We start from the raw sequence: 20150 nt of genomic DNA on the forward strand, positions 1-20150 counted from the left end.
GGAACCCAAGGCTGACAGAGCTTGAGTCACTTTCCAACAGGCACAAAGTTGAAAAGCAACAGAGTCAGGTCTCGAAGGAGGATCTTCCAACTCAAACATCTCACGCTTTTTCTAGGGATTTTCAAAGTAAAACACAGTTTGGAAGCTGATAAACGAACTAATGCCGTCATTTTTTACTAAAATAATATGAAAGGCTAACCTTCTTCAGGTAGTGGAGAGATAGGAGCAAAACTGCTGGGTGGCTGCATTGTATTTGGGGAAAAGCAGAAAACTGACTGACTGTTTCTGACCAGGGTTTAGGGGATCTTAGTTCAACTTAGCCAATCATGAAAACACCATCTTTAAAGCAGGTGGATTCTATCTCTGATAGAATCAGTGGCAGAAAAACGCAAGAGGACACAGGCTAAGATTGACTAAGTACTTTGTGCCGGACACCAGGCGAGGCTCATTGAACAAATTACCTTGTTAATCTTCACGCACTAGATACTATGACTGTTCTATTTACAAGGGAGTGAACTAAGGTTTAAGGAGGTGAAGCAGCTGGGCCAAGCTACAGAGACTAAGTGGTGAAATTACATTCCATCCAGCTCTGCCTCAGTTTCCCAACATCGAACTGAAGGCGCCACATGGGGCTCTGCTGGAGACACCCCCTTTGGAGGCTTGAGATGTCCTGGGATTTGGGGTGGCAGGTGCCCTCCAGCAGAGTCCTCAACTTCCACGAGAATCTACGTGTCTCGATGACTCAGCCACTGATATGTGGCACCGTCCTTAAGTCTTAAAATAACAAATCCCCATCATGAAAGCTAATGCATTCTGACATCGCAGAAATCCTTTCATAATGATCACTTCGTGTCACGGGCTTATTTAAATGGACACATCACTTCGAACAGAGCTTTCTCCTTTCAGCTCTGCCCTTTCAGTGGCAGCAAGAAGGGAAGGAACTCAGTGCCGTGGCATATCAAGTAGGAGCTGGAGGAGGGTTAGAGACCGGTCAGTCTCCTGACCTCACATTCTAAGGCAAACCGGGAGGGGACGTGTCATTTTTGTCACAGTAAATTCCCCAGTGTGCTACATTTTTCTTCTCCCTGCAAACCTGGATTGATGACCAGTGGTCTTTGTTTTACGCAGACAACCACGACCCCGATGCTGTGTCCTCGAGGCACTGCAGTATTTCTCTGTGTGACATTTTCTATTATTTTATGTTGTGGAAGACAGAAACTAAACACACAGCAGGGTTTACCTGAGACCGCCCTTCTCCCATCCACAAACGTGGGTGTCTCCAGCTTTACGAAAGCCTGGGGTGAATGTGTCTGGGATGCAGGCACAAAAGATCAACAGGGGTGACCATGTGCTTCCCAAAGGAAAGCAGGGGGAGCCCTCTCATTGGCCCGCTGTGGGTTCCTGGGGCTCCAGCCTTGAAGACACTGAGACGACAGCTCCCGGGAAAGCTTGCGGGGAGGGGAGGCAGAGAGGCACGTTTTATCAGAGCCGACCCTTGGACCTCCTGCTCCAGGAACATCCTGGAGGCTTCTTACTGGGCAGAATCCTGGGCCCCTCTGCACACCGTTCAAGGGAGAGAGTCCAGGATTCTACATTTTAAAAAAGTCTTCTTGATCCCGAAGACACTAAAGTTCAAGCTAGTGAGGTTAGGTTAGTAGTTAACACAGCAGGTTCCTTACTTATCAGACGACAGCCTTAAACTCGCTAAGCTTTCGTTTCCTATGTATAAATGGAGACAAGAATAGCACCTGCCTCCTGGGGTTAGGGTGAGGATCAGATGAGATTAACACGTAGAAAGCACCTGGCCCAGAGCCTGGCCAACACTCAGCTGGTATGCAGAAGCACAACTTTATCCCTTATTAAAACGCTGAAATACTTCTAAACTGGCTAATAAAGAGCGGCTTCTCTGAGGCCCTTCGGTCTCCCTCCTCCAAATTCCCCACTATCCAGCAACTCAAGGGTTCACGCCAGGCATAGCAGGTGGGCCTCCAGGATGCAGCCCCGGGGCTGTGAAGGGCTGGTGGTTAAAATTCTTCCACTGCAACCTCCGCTGACTGTCATGCCTAGTGGGTGTTACAGGGAAAAGTTACACCGAGCGAGGCATGCCTGGATGCTCTGGCAAATGTCAGCTAAGGAATGTCCCCCAGCTCAAAGGATGGCCTTCAGTACAGAGCTCCCTAACTGCCACCTCTGGCTGCTCAGGACATTGACTCTGGCCCTTTCTTTCCTTGTCCTATGTCAGCTTTGACCCTGCTCTGACCCCATCTCTGACCTCACCTCTGGACTAACTCTCATCCTTTTTCCTTTGGCCTCTGGGGCCCCATGTTTGCGTCTGACCTCTCTGGAATCTGACCTTCAGCTCTCAGAGTTGACTTTTGGGCTCTTCCCACTACAGACTGGCCTTAGCCTCCAGGACAGGCTTTACCTTTGGGTAGTGCCATCCCCAGACACCAGCCCTAACCCAGGACAGTTGGTCTCAGATGCCAGGTCTCAGCCTTTCTTGGGCTGACCCAACCTACTGCTCCCTGAGCTCCAAGTTCTAGTAACACAGACTGGAAGTTTTCATCCTTTGAGAACAGGGTACCAAAGCAGACGCAAAAAGAATGGAGGGGCAGAGGCGAAAGGATACAGAGGCATTTCAAAGATGGACACTGGCAGGACCTGAGCCTAAGGCGAGGTTCATTGTTTATACGCTCCATGAGGTCACAGGCTGTGTCTGGTGCACCTGGCATAGGGCCTCACATACAGCAAGCATTCAACAGGCAGTTGTTGAACAAAGAATGAATGAATGAACGATATTATTAACAGAGATGGAAAGGAAAAAGAGGAAACGCAGGTTTCGGGTTACCAACAAGGGAGAACAATGCACTTGATTTTGGAGACGTGGTGTTTAAAGGCTGTGGTGCTCCTAAGTCCCAATCACCAAACATTTCTGCCTTTTCTCCTGGGCACATGGTCAGGATGCACTCGCCCACACCCCTTGAAGGCAGGCATGGCCACATGACATGCTTTAGCCAAGGAAATATTAGCAGAAATGATGTCACTTCTGACCTGAAACTTTCAGAGTCACCAGGACATCTGTTACTTTCCTCCCCGTACACGAAGTACGCATCCAGATGAATTCTGAATACCTACACTGAGCCCAGATCCCGGGCGACTGACGACAGATGTGGAGCGTGAGTTAATGAAAATAAATGTCTGCTGAGTTAAGAAACTGAGATGTTGAGGTTCGTTGTCACTGCAGGATGATCTCTGTACATTAACGGAGCCAAGGAACCTACAGGTCATCCTCATAAAGATGCCCAGCTGGATGCAGGACTGAAGATCAGTCAGGAGAGAGGCTTTTTGGCGAGGTTGCCACAGATTAGCAAGGCCCAATAGCTACTCTGCCCAGCGCTGCAGCACTAAGAAAGAACTAGAACATCAACCGCCCCCATATTGCCCACTGCAGAATTCAGGCAACCAGGTGGCCTTCTTGTATGCTTCAGCCCACCTCCTCAGCCCTGAGGAAGGACACTGAGTCCTCACATCACCCTTTGTAACCCCCATCCCGCCTCCCTCATGATTTACCTGTGTTGTAGCCCCTTCCAAGGGCAGGCCAAGGGCGGTGATTTTTCCACAGGTTTCCAAGGTACCAGTCACTCTGGTTCTCTACCAAGCCCAGGACCTGCTGACCTGTGAAGGACAGAGAATGCAAAGGTCTTAAAAGAAGCTGAGCCAAGGGGATCAGTATAATAACAGAAATCATCCTTACAGTAGCTTCCAGTATTGGCAGTTTTTATTAAGTGCTAGGCCCTGATTTAAATGCTTAACTTGTATTAACATATTTAATTCTCACACTTATGCAGCCCAGCCATTTTTATCATTCCCATTTTATAGAGAAGAAATGAGGCTACCCAGAGTAGTTAATTAACTTGCCTAAGGTCACTCAGTTAATCTGTGATAAAGCCAGAATCCCAAATCATTCATCCATCCATCCATTTATCCATCTGTCTGTCCATCCATCCATCTGTCCGTCCACCCATCCATCCACCCATTTATCTGTCCATCCATCCATCCATTTATCTGTCTATCTATCCATCCATCCATCCGTCTGTCCATCCATCCATTTATCTGTCTATCCATCCATCCATCCATTCCTTAACTCATGCAACATGTATTTATTTCCTGACGTACTATCCTTCAGGTGTTCCAGTTCTAATCTTTCCCATTGTATATTAATTTACTAGCTTTCTGGGCATGAGATGAGATAATTTTCTCACATCAGAGAGGAAGAAATGACCCTTGGTTAATGAGATGGGAGCCCACAGAGAAGAGCCACCTTTTGGCCACCTTTTCATGGTGTTTTTAACTCTCATATTCACTTTATCTTGTGTCAACAAGCATCACGTCAATGCAGGAGTGTTTTCTAGAGGAATAATGGCGCCTCTGTCCCCAGAGCTCGGCTTTGATACTGGCCTCAGTCTCGAGGGCACTGAGGCCAACGTCGGAGGTGAGTCAGGTCTCTTAGTCAATTTCTTAGCATCTTAGGCGAGTCAGTCACTCACCTCAATTTCTTAGAGCATCAACGTTCCTGAGACTCAGGCAGGAATAAGTCTCCAGGCCTTCTAAGTAGGACAAGTCGGGCAACAGAATCAACTACCTTCTGCCAGACAACCCTATGATGCCATTTGCAGAAGGCGTTCTCTCGAAATTCTTAACACCACCATTTTACAGACTAAGAAACTGAGGCTCACATAGAACCGTGATTGGCACAACTAGAGATGGAGCCAGGATATGGATCTATATTTGTCTGACATCCAGGTTCTTTCCACTGTCTCAACGCATTATTGCTTAACTTTCTAACAAATATTTCAGGGAGGAATTGTAAATCCACATTTTGTAGAAAGAGAAACTGAGGCTCGGAAAGTTTAAACAACTCACTGAAGGTCACACGCCTAATAATCACTGTGTTCCCCAGCTAACCAATGCCTCCTGGAGCTAAAATCCTGATACTGTTGGCGAGTCTGAGGAATAAAGACCTTTCTGACCAAATGAAGGCCCAGCAGCATGTTAAGAAAACACAGTGGTTCTCCTGGAACACCACACTGGGTGATATAGAATCTCCTTGGTGTGATGACAGCTCCCTGAAATGATGGTGTGTGGGTTTGGTGTAATTTATTTGATCAATTTATCGGGCTCCTATCTAAATCATCACCCCAGAACAAATACATAAATTAGAGGCATGGGAAAAATACTACCTCCCACTTTGTCACTGTATATGATCGTATCCAAAACTTGGAGAGTCCCTCAGAAAAACGCATCACCAATTCAGGAAGTGCAAGCGCCAATCAATTCTACAGGCAACAAGCTTGGGATGTTTGAGCAAAACAATTAGATCTGAAAGGCAGGGTGCCTTCGGTTGAGAAAACAGCGAGCCGGGTCCCGATGCTGTGACCTCATTAGAGAGCTCAGTTAATAAGCGCACCCCGAGGTTGGGATACAAAAGGCATGTGGGGTCCTTAGGGAGCTGGTTCATTATAACTAATGACCCCAGGTTGGTATCACAATGTGTTTTTTTTGGTATGAGGAAGTGTGTCATGTGCCCAGAACTGACAAAAAGGGAATAAGATTCCATTGAGTTTAGAGTGGACATCTGAATCTCCAGTACTTCTGTAGCTTTTCGAAAGTCCCAATTCTGTATTCTGGCATTCCATGCTTTGTATTCTACCTCAATCTGCTTCTTTAGGCAGATTCTCCAGTAGCCACACTTCCTTCCTGCCACACAAAAAGGCAGAGTTTTGTTGCTTGTGTTCCCATCTCTGCGTCTTACTCCTATAGCTCTTGCTTAGCAGGACCTGCCTCTGGCCCCTGCCAGCTTCGGTCTGTAATCCTTTAGGGCCCAGCTCGAAGCTGCTTATGAACACCCTCAAGTCTGAATGATTACTTTACCTTCACTCCCACAGGAGAGGGGAGACATCTCTCTTTAGAACTTCCTCTGGGTATTTTTGCCATCAGCTGACGTATGCCCCGTAAAGGCCAGCGTGGGTGACGTTCAGGCACACCCACACCTCATCTGTAAATATCCATGTCTATATTAGTCCAACGGCGAGGACTGTGTAGTATCTAACACACTAATAGGAGCTAATAAATGTCTGCTAAGTAAATGATGCCTGGTGGGTAAATCTCTCTTGATTGGGAGACCACCAATATTAGTGTATTAATGTCCCCACACTTCTGAGGCTGTAAAGCATTTCACCTGCTCCCCATTCACCAACATCAACACATTCTCCCACTCAGCTCCGGGAACTCTGGCATCTTCCTCACCTGCATGGAAAACTGCAAAGATGCAGGCGCAACACCTAAAAGCATCTTTTGTATCGGTTGCTCTACTGAAGGCTTGAAACTCAAGGTCTTAATCTCCAGAGAAGGAGTAATTTGCATGGTTAACCTGAAGTCACATTATCCCCAAGAATAACACCCAAATTCTCCTTCGCTCAGTTTGCACCTGGGCTGCATTTCTTATGATGGGGGCATGCAGTCCCTTCACGGATGCCAGTCCTCTACAAGGTGAGGAAAATAAAACCCTTAATTAGCAACACGGTAGCCGTAATTTTAATATCCACTGGTTGAGAAAGCAAAGTAACAAACAGCTACTAGGACTTCCTTTTGCTTTTTCAGACGGATTCATTAGCTGCTCTGTTGATGATTAAATGGTAGCTGGATTTTGTAAGTGATTACCCTGAGCTAACTTCTCAAGAGTCCCACCTCTGCAGAGGTCTGTGTCCGTGGACAAGGAGCCATGAGCAGCAGTGTAGACAGAGGTGGTGAGTGTAGACTGAAGCCAGACTCCCTGGTTCCAATTCCTAGCCCTGCCACTTTCTAGCTGTGTAACCTTGAGAAAATTGCTTAACCTCTCTCTGCCTCAGCATCTAACTCTTATGGCTGTTGTGAATTCCCATGTGTTCCATGCTCAGCACAGGGGCTGGGACACATCAAGCGCTATATAAGGAATAGCTCTTTTTAAATACCACCATCCAAGCTCACCTGTGAGCATCTGAAAGACAGTGAGCCCATGCAGTGGCTTTCCTGGGAGGTCATAGGGCGCGACGATTAGGTCTTTCCAGAACTTTGTTTCTCTAAGTGTGGTCTGAGGATTGTCTGCTTCAGAAATAGCTGGGCTTCTCGTTAAAAGTGCAGGTTCCTGGGCCTCAACCTAGAAGTCCATTGTGACCAGGAGCCTACTTCTCCTGACCTCTCTGGTTTCTAGAAGGGATTCCCTGGCTCCTTGCCCCAATCCTTTCTGTCTCCCACGGGCGTGGAATGAGTTACCTGACCAGTGAGTTTCAGAGAGCACTGAGTTTATGAAGCTCAGCCCCTCCTCCATCCCTTCCCAGGAGCCAGCAGAGGGCCCACATGGAATCTTCTTTCCATGCTGTCAATTGTCCAGGGCAGGCTCCCTCCTGACAAGGGTGCAGGTGCCCACCATCCTCTGACAGGCTGGGTAATTCCGGCTCCGGGTTGTGGTGCTATGAATATTCCTTGCAGATGCCCATCGAAGTGAAGCCCTCCAATTGAACTTTTATCCGTAAAGGTGACATTTGCTCTCATTCCTCTGTCTTATCTCTAAATTGGTTCAGTACCTGGGTGATAGTATATATTAAATTTCTAAATAAGAATTCTAGCCACTGGGTCTAGTAATCTGCACTTAAAAAAAATTCCTGGATAATTCAGATGCACATTAAAGCCTGAGAATTATTGCTCAGGGTCTGGAAGCTCTGTCCTTGCTTCACTCAGGGGCAAAGTTCACTTGCAGGGCCACCAGCATACAATAAACTCATGTGGCGTCTAAAGCCAGCTCATAAACCAGCAGAATTCAGTGACGGCCTCCAGTGCTACACTTCTTGAGTATAGGAAAGCAGTGAAGAAAATGAATGCCAGAGCCAGACTGCCCAAGTTCAAATCCTGGCTCCTCACCCTCGGACAGGTTACTTCACCTCTCTGTGCTTGTTTCTTCATTCATTTACAGAGTGGAGTTAATAAATAGTGAAAATGCGGCTGTGCTCTTTGCTTAGTCAAACAGCACCACTAACAGTGCCTAGAAACTAGTAAAATGTTCAGGAAGCTTTGGCTCTTCACTGCACCCAGAATTCCCCGGCCCTATATTCTGCCCCATCTGCCCGGATTCAGGCATCTGCAGTCTGAGCGTCGCCTCCCTTCCTTAGCTGACATGATCCTCCCTCAGCCCAGACTTCAGTTTAGTTTAATATCGATTGAGAGTTCGCTTTGTGTCAGATACCACACAAAATACTGAAAATCAAAGACAATAAAACAGAGTCCTTGCCCTGGAGGCGGCCAGAAGAGGAGACAGATAAACAATTATGAAGCAGCGTGGTCCCTGCAGTGACAGAAAAACACTGATAAGGCAGAGGGACGGAGGGCAGGGAGGAAGAATTGATGCTCTGGGGAAAGTGGGGGATGCCTGCTTGGCGGCTCCTCAGAGGCATCTGCCACATCCTCTCCCTCACCGCAGGTTGGGCCTGCCCCTTCCACACACAGCTCCAAGCTCCCAAGCTTCCTTCAAAGCTTTTCTGATAATGGTGCTGCCCCCCAACACCTTTCTAGGCAGACAGTCCCTCTGGTCCCTGGTGACATCGCCTACGAGACAGGTCATCTTTTACAGCTCTGCCGATCCCAGTTCATCCCGTGTGGCATCTATACCCTGGTCCCCAGAGGTCAAAGTCTAAAGCCTTAACTTTGAGCATGCAAGCACATCCTTGGCCTGCCATCCCCCTGAGAGGTAAAGTCCCAAGGGCTTCCTCCTGGGGAGACGACAGGGCTGCCAAAGTGCTGCCTCCCTCAGCATTCCCCACCACCTGCCTCGCCTTCTTAGGAGTTATTATAATAAAACACTGCGACTAAGAGAAAAGGCTTTGTCATTGCTTTCTGTGCTGGCCCTGTGGTTATGATTAAGTGCTCTGCTCCCTGTCTTTCTTACTCCAGGCACAAGTTAACTTATGAAAATGAAGCTGTCTTCTTTGCTTATTCATACATCACCACTAACAGCCAGACAAGAGCAAACAAGCTTGCTCTTCGGCTGGGGCCCTGGTGTGGGTGTCACCAGCCAGCAGACGGATGTTCCCCAGGCTGGGAACTCCCCTGCTCCCTCCTTCTGTGGCTTTTGGCTCCAGGCAGGGCTCCTGCTGTTCAGGAGGTGAGGCCCCAGAAGCAGGGAATGGTGATGCTCCCCCATGGCACATGGGCATGGAAAGGGCAGGGTGGGCACTGGCCCACCAGGTATGAGGAAGGCAGCAGGGTAAATTAGAGACAAAGGGTTTTTTAACCCAGACAAAACAGGGTTCTAGCCCCAGGTCCGTATGGCTTGACCAACTTCTCTGAGCATCAATTTCCTTATGGAAAAAGGTCAAGAATAGAATCTACCTCCTGCCTGCAAGAATGGAGGTGCAGATCAAATAAGGTAACGTGCAAAGTGCCTGGCTCATGGTGGATGCTTGACTAAAGGCATTTCTCTTGCTCCCTTTAGTGATGGTCATTGTTTACAATGTCTAAGTTTTCCTATTCAAGCACTGACATTACCTGCAAAATTTGGCCCTACTGACCCCCGGTCCCGCCCTGCTGGCCTTGCCCCCACCACACTGCACCTTTTTGAAGCCTTCAGCTCCTGAGACACCAGTCTCTTGGCTGTTTTCCTCCCTCTGAACGTTCTTTCCCTGCCTCCTTCATGGGGCTCCTCTCTCTCTGCCTCCCTTTTAGTGCTGGGGCTCCCTAACTCCCATCCTTGGTACTCTTTTCTTCTTGTTCTCCAGTTGATCCCTGGATGATGGGATCTATTCCAATGACTTCAAATACTATTGATAGGAAGATACCCACCCATCTCCATCCCCAGCTCAGACTACTTTCCTGAGCTTCTTTCTCTTAAATCCAACTGTCTGCTCACCATCTTAATCGGGCTATTTCACAGTGAAGTTCAACTCAAACTGACCAAAACCAAATTCACAATCTTCTCCCCCTAAATAATGGTCTGACCCCTGACATCTTGTTGGTTGATAGCATCAAGATCTAAGTTGTCACTGAAGCTTAGAAACCTTGGAATCAACTTTGACATCTCCGTCTCCTCATTCCTCACATCCTCATCATAATCACATCCTACAGATTTGATCTGCTCTTTCTGCAGTTCATTCCCTCCCTTGCTCTACCCCACCCTCATTATCTCCCATTCCTAGGTTACCTTAGCAGAGTCCTACTCGATCACCCTTCCCTTAGGAGAACCCCCTGCCATTCCATTCTGCTTACCCAGCCGCAGAAATATTTTGCAAGTGCAAATCTGATGATTTTGCTTCCTTGACTAAAATGCTTAAATGCTTCTGGGGCCCAGTATAGGAAGGAAGGATGGATGGATGGATGGATGGATGGATGGACGGACGGACGGATGGGTGGGTGGGTGGATGGATGGATGGACGGACGGACGGACGGACGGATGGACAGATGGGTGGGTGGACGGATGGATGGAAAAAACCACATTATCTATAACCCACCATCCTAGATTATCTGGAACTGGTGAATTCTATCTGAATGGGGTGGAAGTGGATGTGTACTAGTTAAGCTCTCCAGGTAAACACCAGGAACACGTTGCTGTAGCTCTGATCACAGATGCTTCCAGTGCTATCTCCTTTGTCCCACCCCCAGGAAAGCTCCTGGGCACACAGAGGGAGCCTGCCAACCACTGCTGCATATCAAACAGTTGTGCTTATACCAGCAGGTGAATATTAAAATGTTATAACCGGGGGCTGTCCTGAATATCAGCAGAGAAAGCAACAATGCCCTCCCAACCTCATATTTATTCTAATAAGCTATTTTAAAATCGAAAAGCCTTGAATAGGACCATTGAATGCCACGTCTGAGTACAGGACGGCTATAATAAGGAAACCATATAGTATCACATTACCATTTACTAAACATCCTGAAGGAACTGCTCCACAGCCCTAGGTGCCCCCTGCTAGTGGGTGTAGAATAATAAAGCACCTCCTGAGAAGATGCGACACAAAAGGGTATATTTAAACAACCATAAATGGGTTGAAAAGGGCTATTTCTGAACTTGCATGTTTCACAGCTCCTACTTCTTCAGTTCAGCTCCAGCTAAAAGCGCTCTAGGATCACAGAAGTTCACGGGAGCTGCCAAGATCTTAGTCATCACTCAGAACCACGTCCCTTTACAGAGGAAGCCCAGAGAAGGAAGCGAGGCGTTTAGGAACACAGCGTCAACGCAAGAGCTGGGACTCCACCGCTGACTCTAGGCTCGGTGTTTCTTCTATGCGGAAGATTCTCCAGCATGGCTTCCTCTTCTTAAGACCCTTGAACTTTAAGATAATTCTCACCTGGTTCAAATGCTAGCTCTCTACACTTGACTGGTTATCCCGGGGAAACCCTCAGTTCCTCAGTTTCCTCCTCTGCAAAATGGTAAACACAGCTGCTTCATGGGGCTTCACTGGGGCTTTTAACAAGGTTTATGGACCTCGAATTTATCCGCCTCCTTGAGATGGAATCCATATCCTCTCATCAGAAAGGTCCTTTTGTCAATCATTCTGTTCTCTTGGGTTTCAGTTCCATGAAGCACCTTCACTCAATTGTTTCATTGTTCAGCCAGCCCTGATTTCATTGGGAGAAAAATACCCCACCCTTACTGAGCTCTCTAGCTGAGGGATAATCCCTTCTGAGAGGAATTAGAATCTGTGTCACTCGAGAAGGGAGAATTAGGCCGAATGAGCGAAGACCGAAGGAAGATAGATTTTGCTTATTATAAGCAAGACCTTAAGTAACATTATCGACAAAAACGGAAACGAAGCTGCCTTTCTGGGGAGAAGCTTCCGAGTATGGGGCGGTTCTGGAAGAGGCTGTGATTGAGCCCTCATCCAGCAGGTATTCAGTGAGCCTCCACTGTGCACTGGGCTCTGTGCCAACTGCTGGAGACACAGGAGTGAGGAAAGCAGACCCAGTCCCCACCTTCTGGATGTCATGATCTCTACAAAAACCTTCTCGAATGGTTTGGGAACTGTCACCCAGGGCCCATCGCAAACCTCACGGAAGCAGATTCTCCCCGGGTGAGTCCTAGGGAATTTCTTTTCGAACAACAACCTCATTAATTCTGACGCATGACAGATTTGGGGACCTTTGGGAGTGGGAGGTCACCTGCCAGGCATGCTGTGGGAGAGGGATTTCTGCACTGAGCAGAAGACTAGATTTGATGGCCTCAAAGCTTCCTTCCAACCTGATTGTGAGACCTCCTTATTCTAAGCCAGCAATGAGTTTTCTTAGCATCCTCTTCCTTCTGGACCGTCCCCCCATACGTTCTTCTTCCACTTGTGCTGTATGTGTGTGCACCTGCCTGCCCCATGATGGGAGCCTGCTGTTCTCAGGGCAGCCCGTCTCCAGGAGCACTCTGCCCAGGCCCTGGGATCTGTGCTTTCCAGGCATCGTCTCAGAGTACTCTACAACAGTCCCATGAGGTGGGCACTATGCTTATCTCGTCTTTCGGAAGGGAAACTGAGGTTCAGAGAGGGAAAGTCTCTTGTCAAGGGCAAGTGGCTGCGAACCAGAGTCAGGGCTTGTGTTCAGGTCTCTCTGCTGCAAAAGCCAGTATTTTTATGCCTATGTAGACGCACAGTTGGGAACAATCAACAAGGCCTTTCTCCCCCAGGGGAAGGGCTGCATCTGGCACCGCTGTGGGCAGAGCTCCAAAGGACAGGGAGAGGACGGTGGAAAAGCCAGTTAAGATGTATTTGACCAGCCCACCTGCTCTTGCCCACACTGCCGCCTGGGGCTGCAGGCAGGGGTCCAGGACACTGCAGAGTCCTCTGATCCCTGTGAGGCACTCGGAGCTTAACTGCCTTCAGCATTAATCCCAGGGCACTGAGCTGAGAGCACATGCTACCCAGGGGCACCTGAAGAGCAGAAAAGGCAGGCCTGGGACTCAGAAAAGAGTCTCCAATCCAATAAAGGTCCAGATAACGATCCCATCTGCCAAGAGGCAGGAACGAGTGCCCCCACCAAGTCAGCCCCCAGTGGGCTCCCATTAACTTAATTTATGGTTTAAAAACTCTTGCTCAGCCTCAGATAATGATTTCTCTCTTCTTCCTTCCACGATCTTTGGTCTCTGGAAATGGGAAAAACTAAAAAGGAACGTGGGGCAGCCGCTGGGCTCTCTTCCAAAGCTGCTTTTATCACACCGACTCCCAGGACGCCTGGCTGCCGTCACCTCTCAGACGAGGTCTCCGCTAGGGAGCGGAATTGGCCTGGATCCAGCTACAAATTCCATCCGTGGACTTCTTAGGTCTGTCTCCTTTAGAAACACAATTTATTGACATCTTTTGGATAGTTCGCTCACGGACACTCCTTTGACTCACTCATAATAGTGTCTTGGAGCACCCATCCGACCTTTCCTACTGGAGCTGCAGAAAAAGCACCTGTCTGCAGAATTCTAAGGCCAACATTCAAGTTCTAGCTTCTCCAGTCATTAACTGTGTGGCCAAAAGGGTCAATACTACTTGATTTTTAAGCTTTAGTTTTTACTTCTTTAAAATGGATGATGGGAGCCAGCCTGGTAGCATAGCGGTTAAGTTTGTGTGCTCCGTTTGGGTGGCCTGGGGTTCATGGCTTCAGATCCCAGGTGTGGACCTATCCACTGCTTGGCAAGCTATGCTGTGGCAGCATCCCACATACCAAATAGAGGAAGACTGGCACAGATGTTAGCTCAGCGACAATCTTCCTCAAGCAAAAAGAGGAAGATTGGAACAGATGTGAGCAGGGACAATCTTCCTCACCAAAAGAAAAAAAAAAAAGATGATGATAAAATTCACCCTATTTCCAGCATAAGGTTGTTTGAAGAGTGAAATAAAATATTGTAAACTGCACGACACTGTTCAACGTTAAGTACTATCATCCTCACCAAATATTTCTGGGTCTTATGGAACTGTTACTTAATTTTCCCCCACTTACAGCGTCTCTGAGATTATAGCATTATTGCTCATTGATACGCTACTTACACAGAGGCCAGATGTTGAGCAAACTTAACTCTCTGAAAGATAGACTGGAAGGTGGAAGTCACCAGTAGAGAGGCCCCTGTGGGGCTGAGAAGCACTCAGGAAGCTTTTGAGCACAAAATCTCATTGTATTTCTAAGGCTGGTCCTTGGGCAGATTATAGAGATGTTGTAACGCTCGTTTAGTGAGGAATGATAGGGAGGAAATTCAAGACAGAGATGCTAAAAGGATAAAGATCATTGGCCTGTAACCTCAGTACAGGGTTAGTGAAACTTTCATATTTCAAAGGTCTCTGTCATCACCACGAGGTAAGTCACTCATCCATTCAACAAATATTTATGAAGAGATATTAGAGTCAAGCATCATGCTGGGCTGTGGGGATGCGAGGATGGATAACTCCTGAGACGGTCCCTGTCCTCAGTGGCGCTTACAGACTTGTAGGGTGTTCGTTTGCTAGAGATGCTGTAACAAGTACCACAGGCTGAGCGGGTTACACATCAGAAATTCGTTTTATCACAATTCTGGAGGTTGGAAGTCTGAGATCTAGGTTTTGGCAGGGTTGTTTCTTTGTTCCTGAGGCCTCTCTCCTTGGCCTGTAGATGGCTGTCTTCTCCCTAGGTCTTCACATGGTCTCCCCCTGTTTGTGTCTGTGTCCTAATCTCCTCCTCTTATAAGGACACCAGTCACATTGGATTAGGGCCCACCATATGACCTCATTTTACCTAATTACCTTCTAAAGATCCTATCTCCAAATACAGCCATATTCTGAGGTCTTGGGGGTTAGCACTTCAACATATGAAATTTGGGGGGCATAAGTCAGCCTATAACATAGGACGAGGTCACTAACATCACACCAACAGACGTGGAACTGTGACTCTGAAAGGGCTGGGAGGGAGAGGTCCAGAGTGACATCAGGGTCCCTAAAAGGGGAGGTCAGCTAAGGAGGTTGTCTGAGGAAATCAGGATTAAGTTGAGAGCTGAAGGAAGATGCAAGAGCATCAAGGAAGGGGAACAGTGTGTGTTAAAACCCTGCAGTGGGAAGCTTGACTAGGATGAGGGCTGTGGTGTCACAGAAAGATAGTTGCTGATTGTCCCTGGTTCCTGGCACAGGGCTCCTAAAATCCTTAGAATTTCCTGAGTGATAAGAACATTTTTTGTTCTAATGAGGCAACTCTTGGCAAGCCCATGGACAGCTTCAGGATGGGAACTAGCTGCCAGAAAAGCCAAGCCTTGATTAGAAGCTTGGAAGTTTCAGCCCCATTCCCCTAACTCCAGGTAAGAGAGAAAAGGGGCTGGAGATTGAGTCAATCACCAATGGCCAATGATTTAATCAATCATGCCTATGAAATGGAACCTCCATATACACCCCTAACCTGTTGACAGGGTTTGGAGAGCTTCTGAGTTGGTGAACACACGAAGGATCTGGGAGGGTAGTGGGACTGCAGAGGACGTGGAAGCTCTAGACTCCTCCCCCATACCACGCTCCAGGCATCTCTTCCATTTGGCTATTCTTCAGTTACGTCCTTTATAATAAACCAGTAATAGTAAAGCACTTTGCTGAGCTCTGTGAGTTGTTCCGGAAAATTAGTGAACCCACCTGAGGAGGGGGGATGTGGAAACCCCCGACTTTGTACCCAAGTTGAACAGAAGTTGGGTAACCTGGGGGGTCTGATCCTTGTAACTGGCGTCTGAGGTACAGGAGGTCTTGAGCCCTTCAACCTGTGGTGTCTAACGCTAACTCCAGGTGGTAGAGGCAGAATGGAAATGAATTGTAGGACACCCCGTTGGTGTCCTTAGAGAATCAGAGAATTGGCTGGTGTCAGGAGGAAAAATTACCCCTCAAGGAACTAAAGGCCAGAATGGCCAAGACACACAGACCAAGGAGAGGATGGCGGGGGAGATGAGGCTGAAACCGGCAGGGCAGACCCATGGGGCCTGCAGGTGAAGGTCCAGAGTAAGGAGGCTTCCTCATACAGGATCAGCAGGGGGCGCAACTACAGGGTCTTAGGCAGGCAGGCCCATCATGTCACAATACCAGGGCACCATTTGCAAAGCAGACAATGCAAACAGGGCCCCTTGGAGTCATGCAATGTGGTGACACTGTATGTAAGGGGCCAATGTGATCAGAATTCTGTTCTGAAAAGAACATTCTCGCTGCTGTGTAGGGGAATGGATCGGGGGATCTGGGGGGAGGCAGAAATCAAGGTTTTATTTTTCTTTCTTTTAGAAATACCACGTTAGAGATACACAAGCCTGAAGATGATGGAAAAGGTAAGAGCTAGAGACATACATCACGGTCAACAAACATCTCCTGAGGGACGTGCGTGCAGCAGACATGCCTGGGCAGAGGCCATACCAAGAGGCAGAAGCCAGAGCACTTAGCTCCCTTATAATCCAATAAGAGCATGGGCCGTGTGGGCAAAGGGTGCAGACTGTGCCCCCTGTAACCCTGGACCTCCCAGGGCTCAGCGTGGGGTAGAGAGCATCCAAGAGCCCTCTTCCTGCTTGCTGAATGGTACTGCTGGAAGAACAATAATTTAGCCTGTGTCTGGAGCAAATCAGGCTCTAGGAAAGAGGTAGGAAAGGCAACTTAAAGAAATTATTGTATGTGTCTTAGGGGATGTAGAAGAGGTGCTGCTGGGTATGGGGTAAGTATCCAAGGAGAAGGTGGATTGGACTACTAAGACAAAAGGCAGGTGGAACTCAAATCAGCACAGGCAGGAGGAGGAAGGAACGGCCAGGTAGAGGATGAGAGGAGAAAAGTTCTCAGGCAGGAACACTCATGCATGCTCTGGAGTCGGTGTGGCGAAAGGCATGGAATAATAAAACGTATTCAGCCATAAAAAGGAACAAAGCACTGATACATGCTACAACTTGGATAAAATGCAGACACATTATGCTCCATGAAAGAAGCCAGACACAAGAGGTCACATATTGTATGGTTCCTTTATACGATATACCCAGAATAGGCAAATGCACAAAGAGAGAAAGCAGATTAGTGGTTAACAAAGGATAGAGGGAGGGGGAATGAGGAGTGATTATTTGATAGGTATGAGATGTTTTTGTGGAGAGATGAAAAAGTCTTGAAACCACAGAGGCGACAGTTGCATAATGTGAATACACTAAATGCCACTGAATTGCATACTTCAACATGGTTAATTGTATGAAATCCTGTGAATTTTGCATCAATAAAAAATGAGGCTATAACTAGCATGGAAGTAAAACCTGGTAAATGCCAATAATATCTTTAGATAGTTTATCCCACTGAATGTTCACCACACCACTGATGCTGGAGCGCCCAGGACTCAGTCCCAGAGCTCTCCCGTTCTCCATTCACCCTTCTGTGTCCTTGGTGATTTTCTCCAGGCCACTGCTTTAAACACCACCTACAGTTGATAACTTCGCATTTATACCTCCAGTCTGACCTCTACACTGAGTTCCGGAATCATAAATTCAACCGCTCACCTGACACTTCTACTTTGGACATATAATAGGCACATCGGACTTGACATGTCCTAGATTGAACTCGATTTTTCTCCTCTGCACCTGCTCTTCCTCCAGCGTTTCCCATGTCAGGAAATAGCACTTCATTCTCTCCATCTTCCCAGTTGCTTAGACCAGAAACTACGGAGTCATTCTTTTTCCCCCAAGCTTTACTGAAGTATAATAAAATTCAGTAGATTCATCTATTTAATAAGTGCAGTTTGACAAATTTTGGTAATTGTGTGCAGTTGCGTAACCATCATCACATCAAGATATAGAACTGTTCCAGATCCTAAAGCTATCCTGTGCCCCTTTTGTGGTCCATCCACTTCCCCGAGCCCCACCTCTAGGCCACCGCTGGTTTTCTTTCTGTGACTACGGGTTAGCCTTTTCTAGAATTGCACATAAACAGAATCACAATCATATAGTATGTAGTGTTTCATGTTTCACTTCCTGGACTCAGCACAATGTTTCTGAAATTCATCCAAGTTGTTCCGTGTATTGACAGTGTATTCTTTTTTATTGCTGTGTGGTATTCCAAAGTATGGATATACCATGATTTGGGGGAAGTCAAGAGTTCTGTTTTTCCTAAGTTAAGCCTGAGATGCATGCTGCAGATTTGGGCATCACTGGAATATGAATGGTATTTAAGAACATGAGCTCATCTAAAGGAGAGGCTAATGGAGAAGACTAGGGGGAGCACTGGGGCACCCCAGTGCTTAGCTGCTGATCAGGGAGGAAGAGAAGCCAGAAAAGGAGTCTTCCCAAATGAAGATGAGCATGGCCTTCCCTGTATAACAGCAGAAGGCTGTCATGTGGTATTGTGTCAAGGGAAGCCAACAACGAACCTGAAGGGAGGGATTCTACTGTCAGTGTATTGGATCTTTCTAGATCTAAAATTCGCAATGGAGCGGTCTTGACTCCAAAGCCCACATTTACTGTCACTCCATTATAGCTGCCACAACCTTTCTTTCACAAGATGCTCTATCTATGGGGAGATGCATAATTGGCTTCCTTAGCATCCTCGGTGAAACACCAAGGTCTCTATCACTCTCACCGCGTTTGGGTTGAAATGCTGGGTGTACGTGTGTCATGATGCACTTCTTCCAGGAGAGAAACCAAAGCCAATCTTTCTCCATAAAGCCATATGCTGGCCGAGCCAGCCCACTACTAAAGGAAAGCTGAGCCCCAAACCACACTCCTCATTGTTGACAACCTGCAGGCAACTGCTCATGCAAGAAGACTGTGCCTTTCACGTTTGGAAAATCCCCTCTGTATCTAGGGAAACTCTTGCACCAAGAATGAGGCTTTTGTACTTTAAAAAATCCTGGTGCAGCATCACAGCACAGAGTATCAAAGCTGTAAGGGCCGGCGGAGATATCGTGGACCAAACTCTTCCTTTGAATGATGACAAAATGGAAGCAGAGAGGGCCTGATACCTAACCAAAGCCACATGGTGCAAATGTTCCTTTCTTCGTGCTGTCCTGTCTCCTTCGCTATCGCATGATTATTGTCCATTTTGCAAAAGTCAGTTCAGATGTCCCAAGATAAATAACAACAGAGGTATCATATCCTACAATCCTTAAGAAGAATCACCTAGGGCTGGCTGGGAAAGCTCTGAAGAAAAGGGGCGTCTTGAAGCAAGCCCTGGAGGGAACTCCCACATTTCTTTAGTGCCTGTTAGGCACTGGGCTAGAGGCTGCCTTTGTAATCAACCCTGCAGAGTTAGTATAAAATTGTTCCAATTTACAGGTAGGACACCTGAGGCCCAAAAATGGACGTAACTATGTAACTAGCCCAGTTTCACACAGCTAAGCAGTAAGAGATGGAGCTGGGATCCACATGTGACCCCAAAGCCTACATGTTTATTTTCTGTGATGAAGATAAAAGAAGATGACAGGGGATTAAAAGAAGTTTATATACCCAACAGGTGTTAGAGATGGATGAGAGTGATCAGATTCTGAGAATGTATGCATGGATGATTTATGAATTTTGCACAAGTTACCTGTCTTTTGGGGGCATTTCACTGCACATTTACGGCTCAGTCGTAAGCAAGTGCATGGACAAGAGGTGGGTGGCATTGTTCACCGAATGTACAAGTTCGGGGCAGTGTGCCAGACTCTGGGTGACAAACCCGTAGACAAGATAGCGTCCTCCCCTTCAGAAAGGCTGAAGTATTATCAGTGAGACAAAGCATATGATCACATAGAGAGATCGAAACGTGTGTTATAATAGACGCATGCTAACAAATGGCAGACTTCAAAAGGATATTAGAACACCATATAAGCAGAATACCAAAACGCTATTTTTAATATGCTTAAAAATAGTACACCTGGAAAAAACCTCAGCAAGCCTCTAGTCCAACCTTTTCACAGCACAACTGATGAAAGTGGGTTGCAGCGAAGGAAAATGACAGTTTCAAGATCACAGAGCTGAGAAGAGGCTAGAGCCTTTGTTTCTTAAATTATGCTTATTGACTGCTCAATATCAACTTGGAAATGAAAGCTACTGAAATTAATAGGTAGAATGGGGTGTACATGACTCAGACTCTTCTTACCCAACACCCCCAAATGCTGAACAGCAAACACACCACACAAACTACTGGGGTAAAGCAGATGGAGTTTCTGCTACT

General features: G+C 47.2%; 1 protein-coding gene across 5 annotated transcripts in view; it reads right to left on the minus strand.

Annotated features, from left to right (window-relative positions):
* The window catches only part of LARGE1 (LARGE xylosyl- and glucuronyltransferase 1), a 548747-nt gene that overhangs the window by 121618 nt on the left and 406979 nt on the right, over nucleotides 1–20150 (minus strand). For all 5 annotated transcript variants that reach the window (XM_070600561.1, XM_070600564.1, XM_070600563.1 and 2 more), the window contains one exon: nucleotides 3571–3675. In XM_070600561.1, the coding sequence (XP_070456662.1) occupies nucleotides 3571–3675 (105 nt within the window). The remainder of the gene's footprint in view (nucleotides 1–3570; nucleotides 3676–20150) is intronic.

This window comes from Equus przewalskii, chromosome 29, assembly GCF_037783145.1.
Source record: "Equus przewalskii isolate Varuska chromosome 29, EquPr2, whole genome shotgun sequence".
Lineage (NCBI taxonomy): Eukaryota > Metazoa > Chordata > Mammalia > Perissodactyla > Equidae > Equus > Equus przewalskii.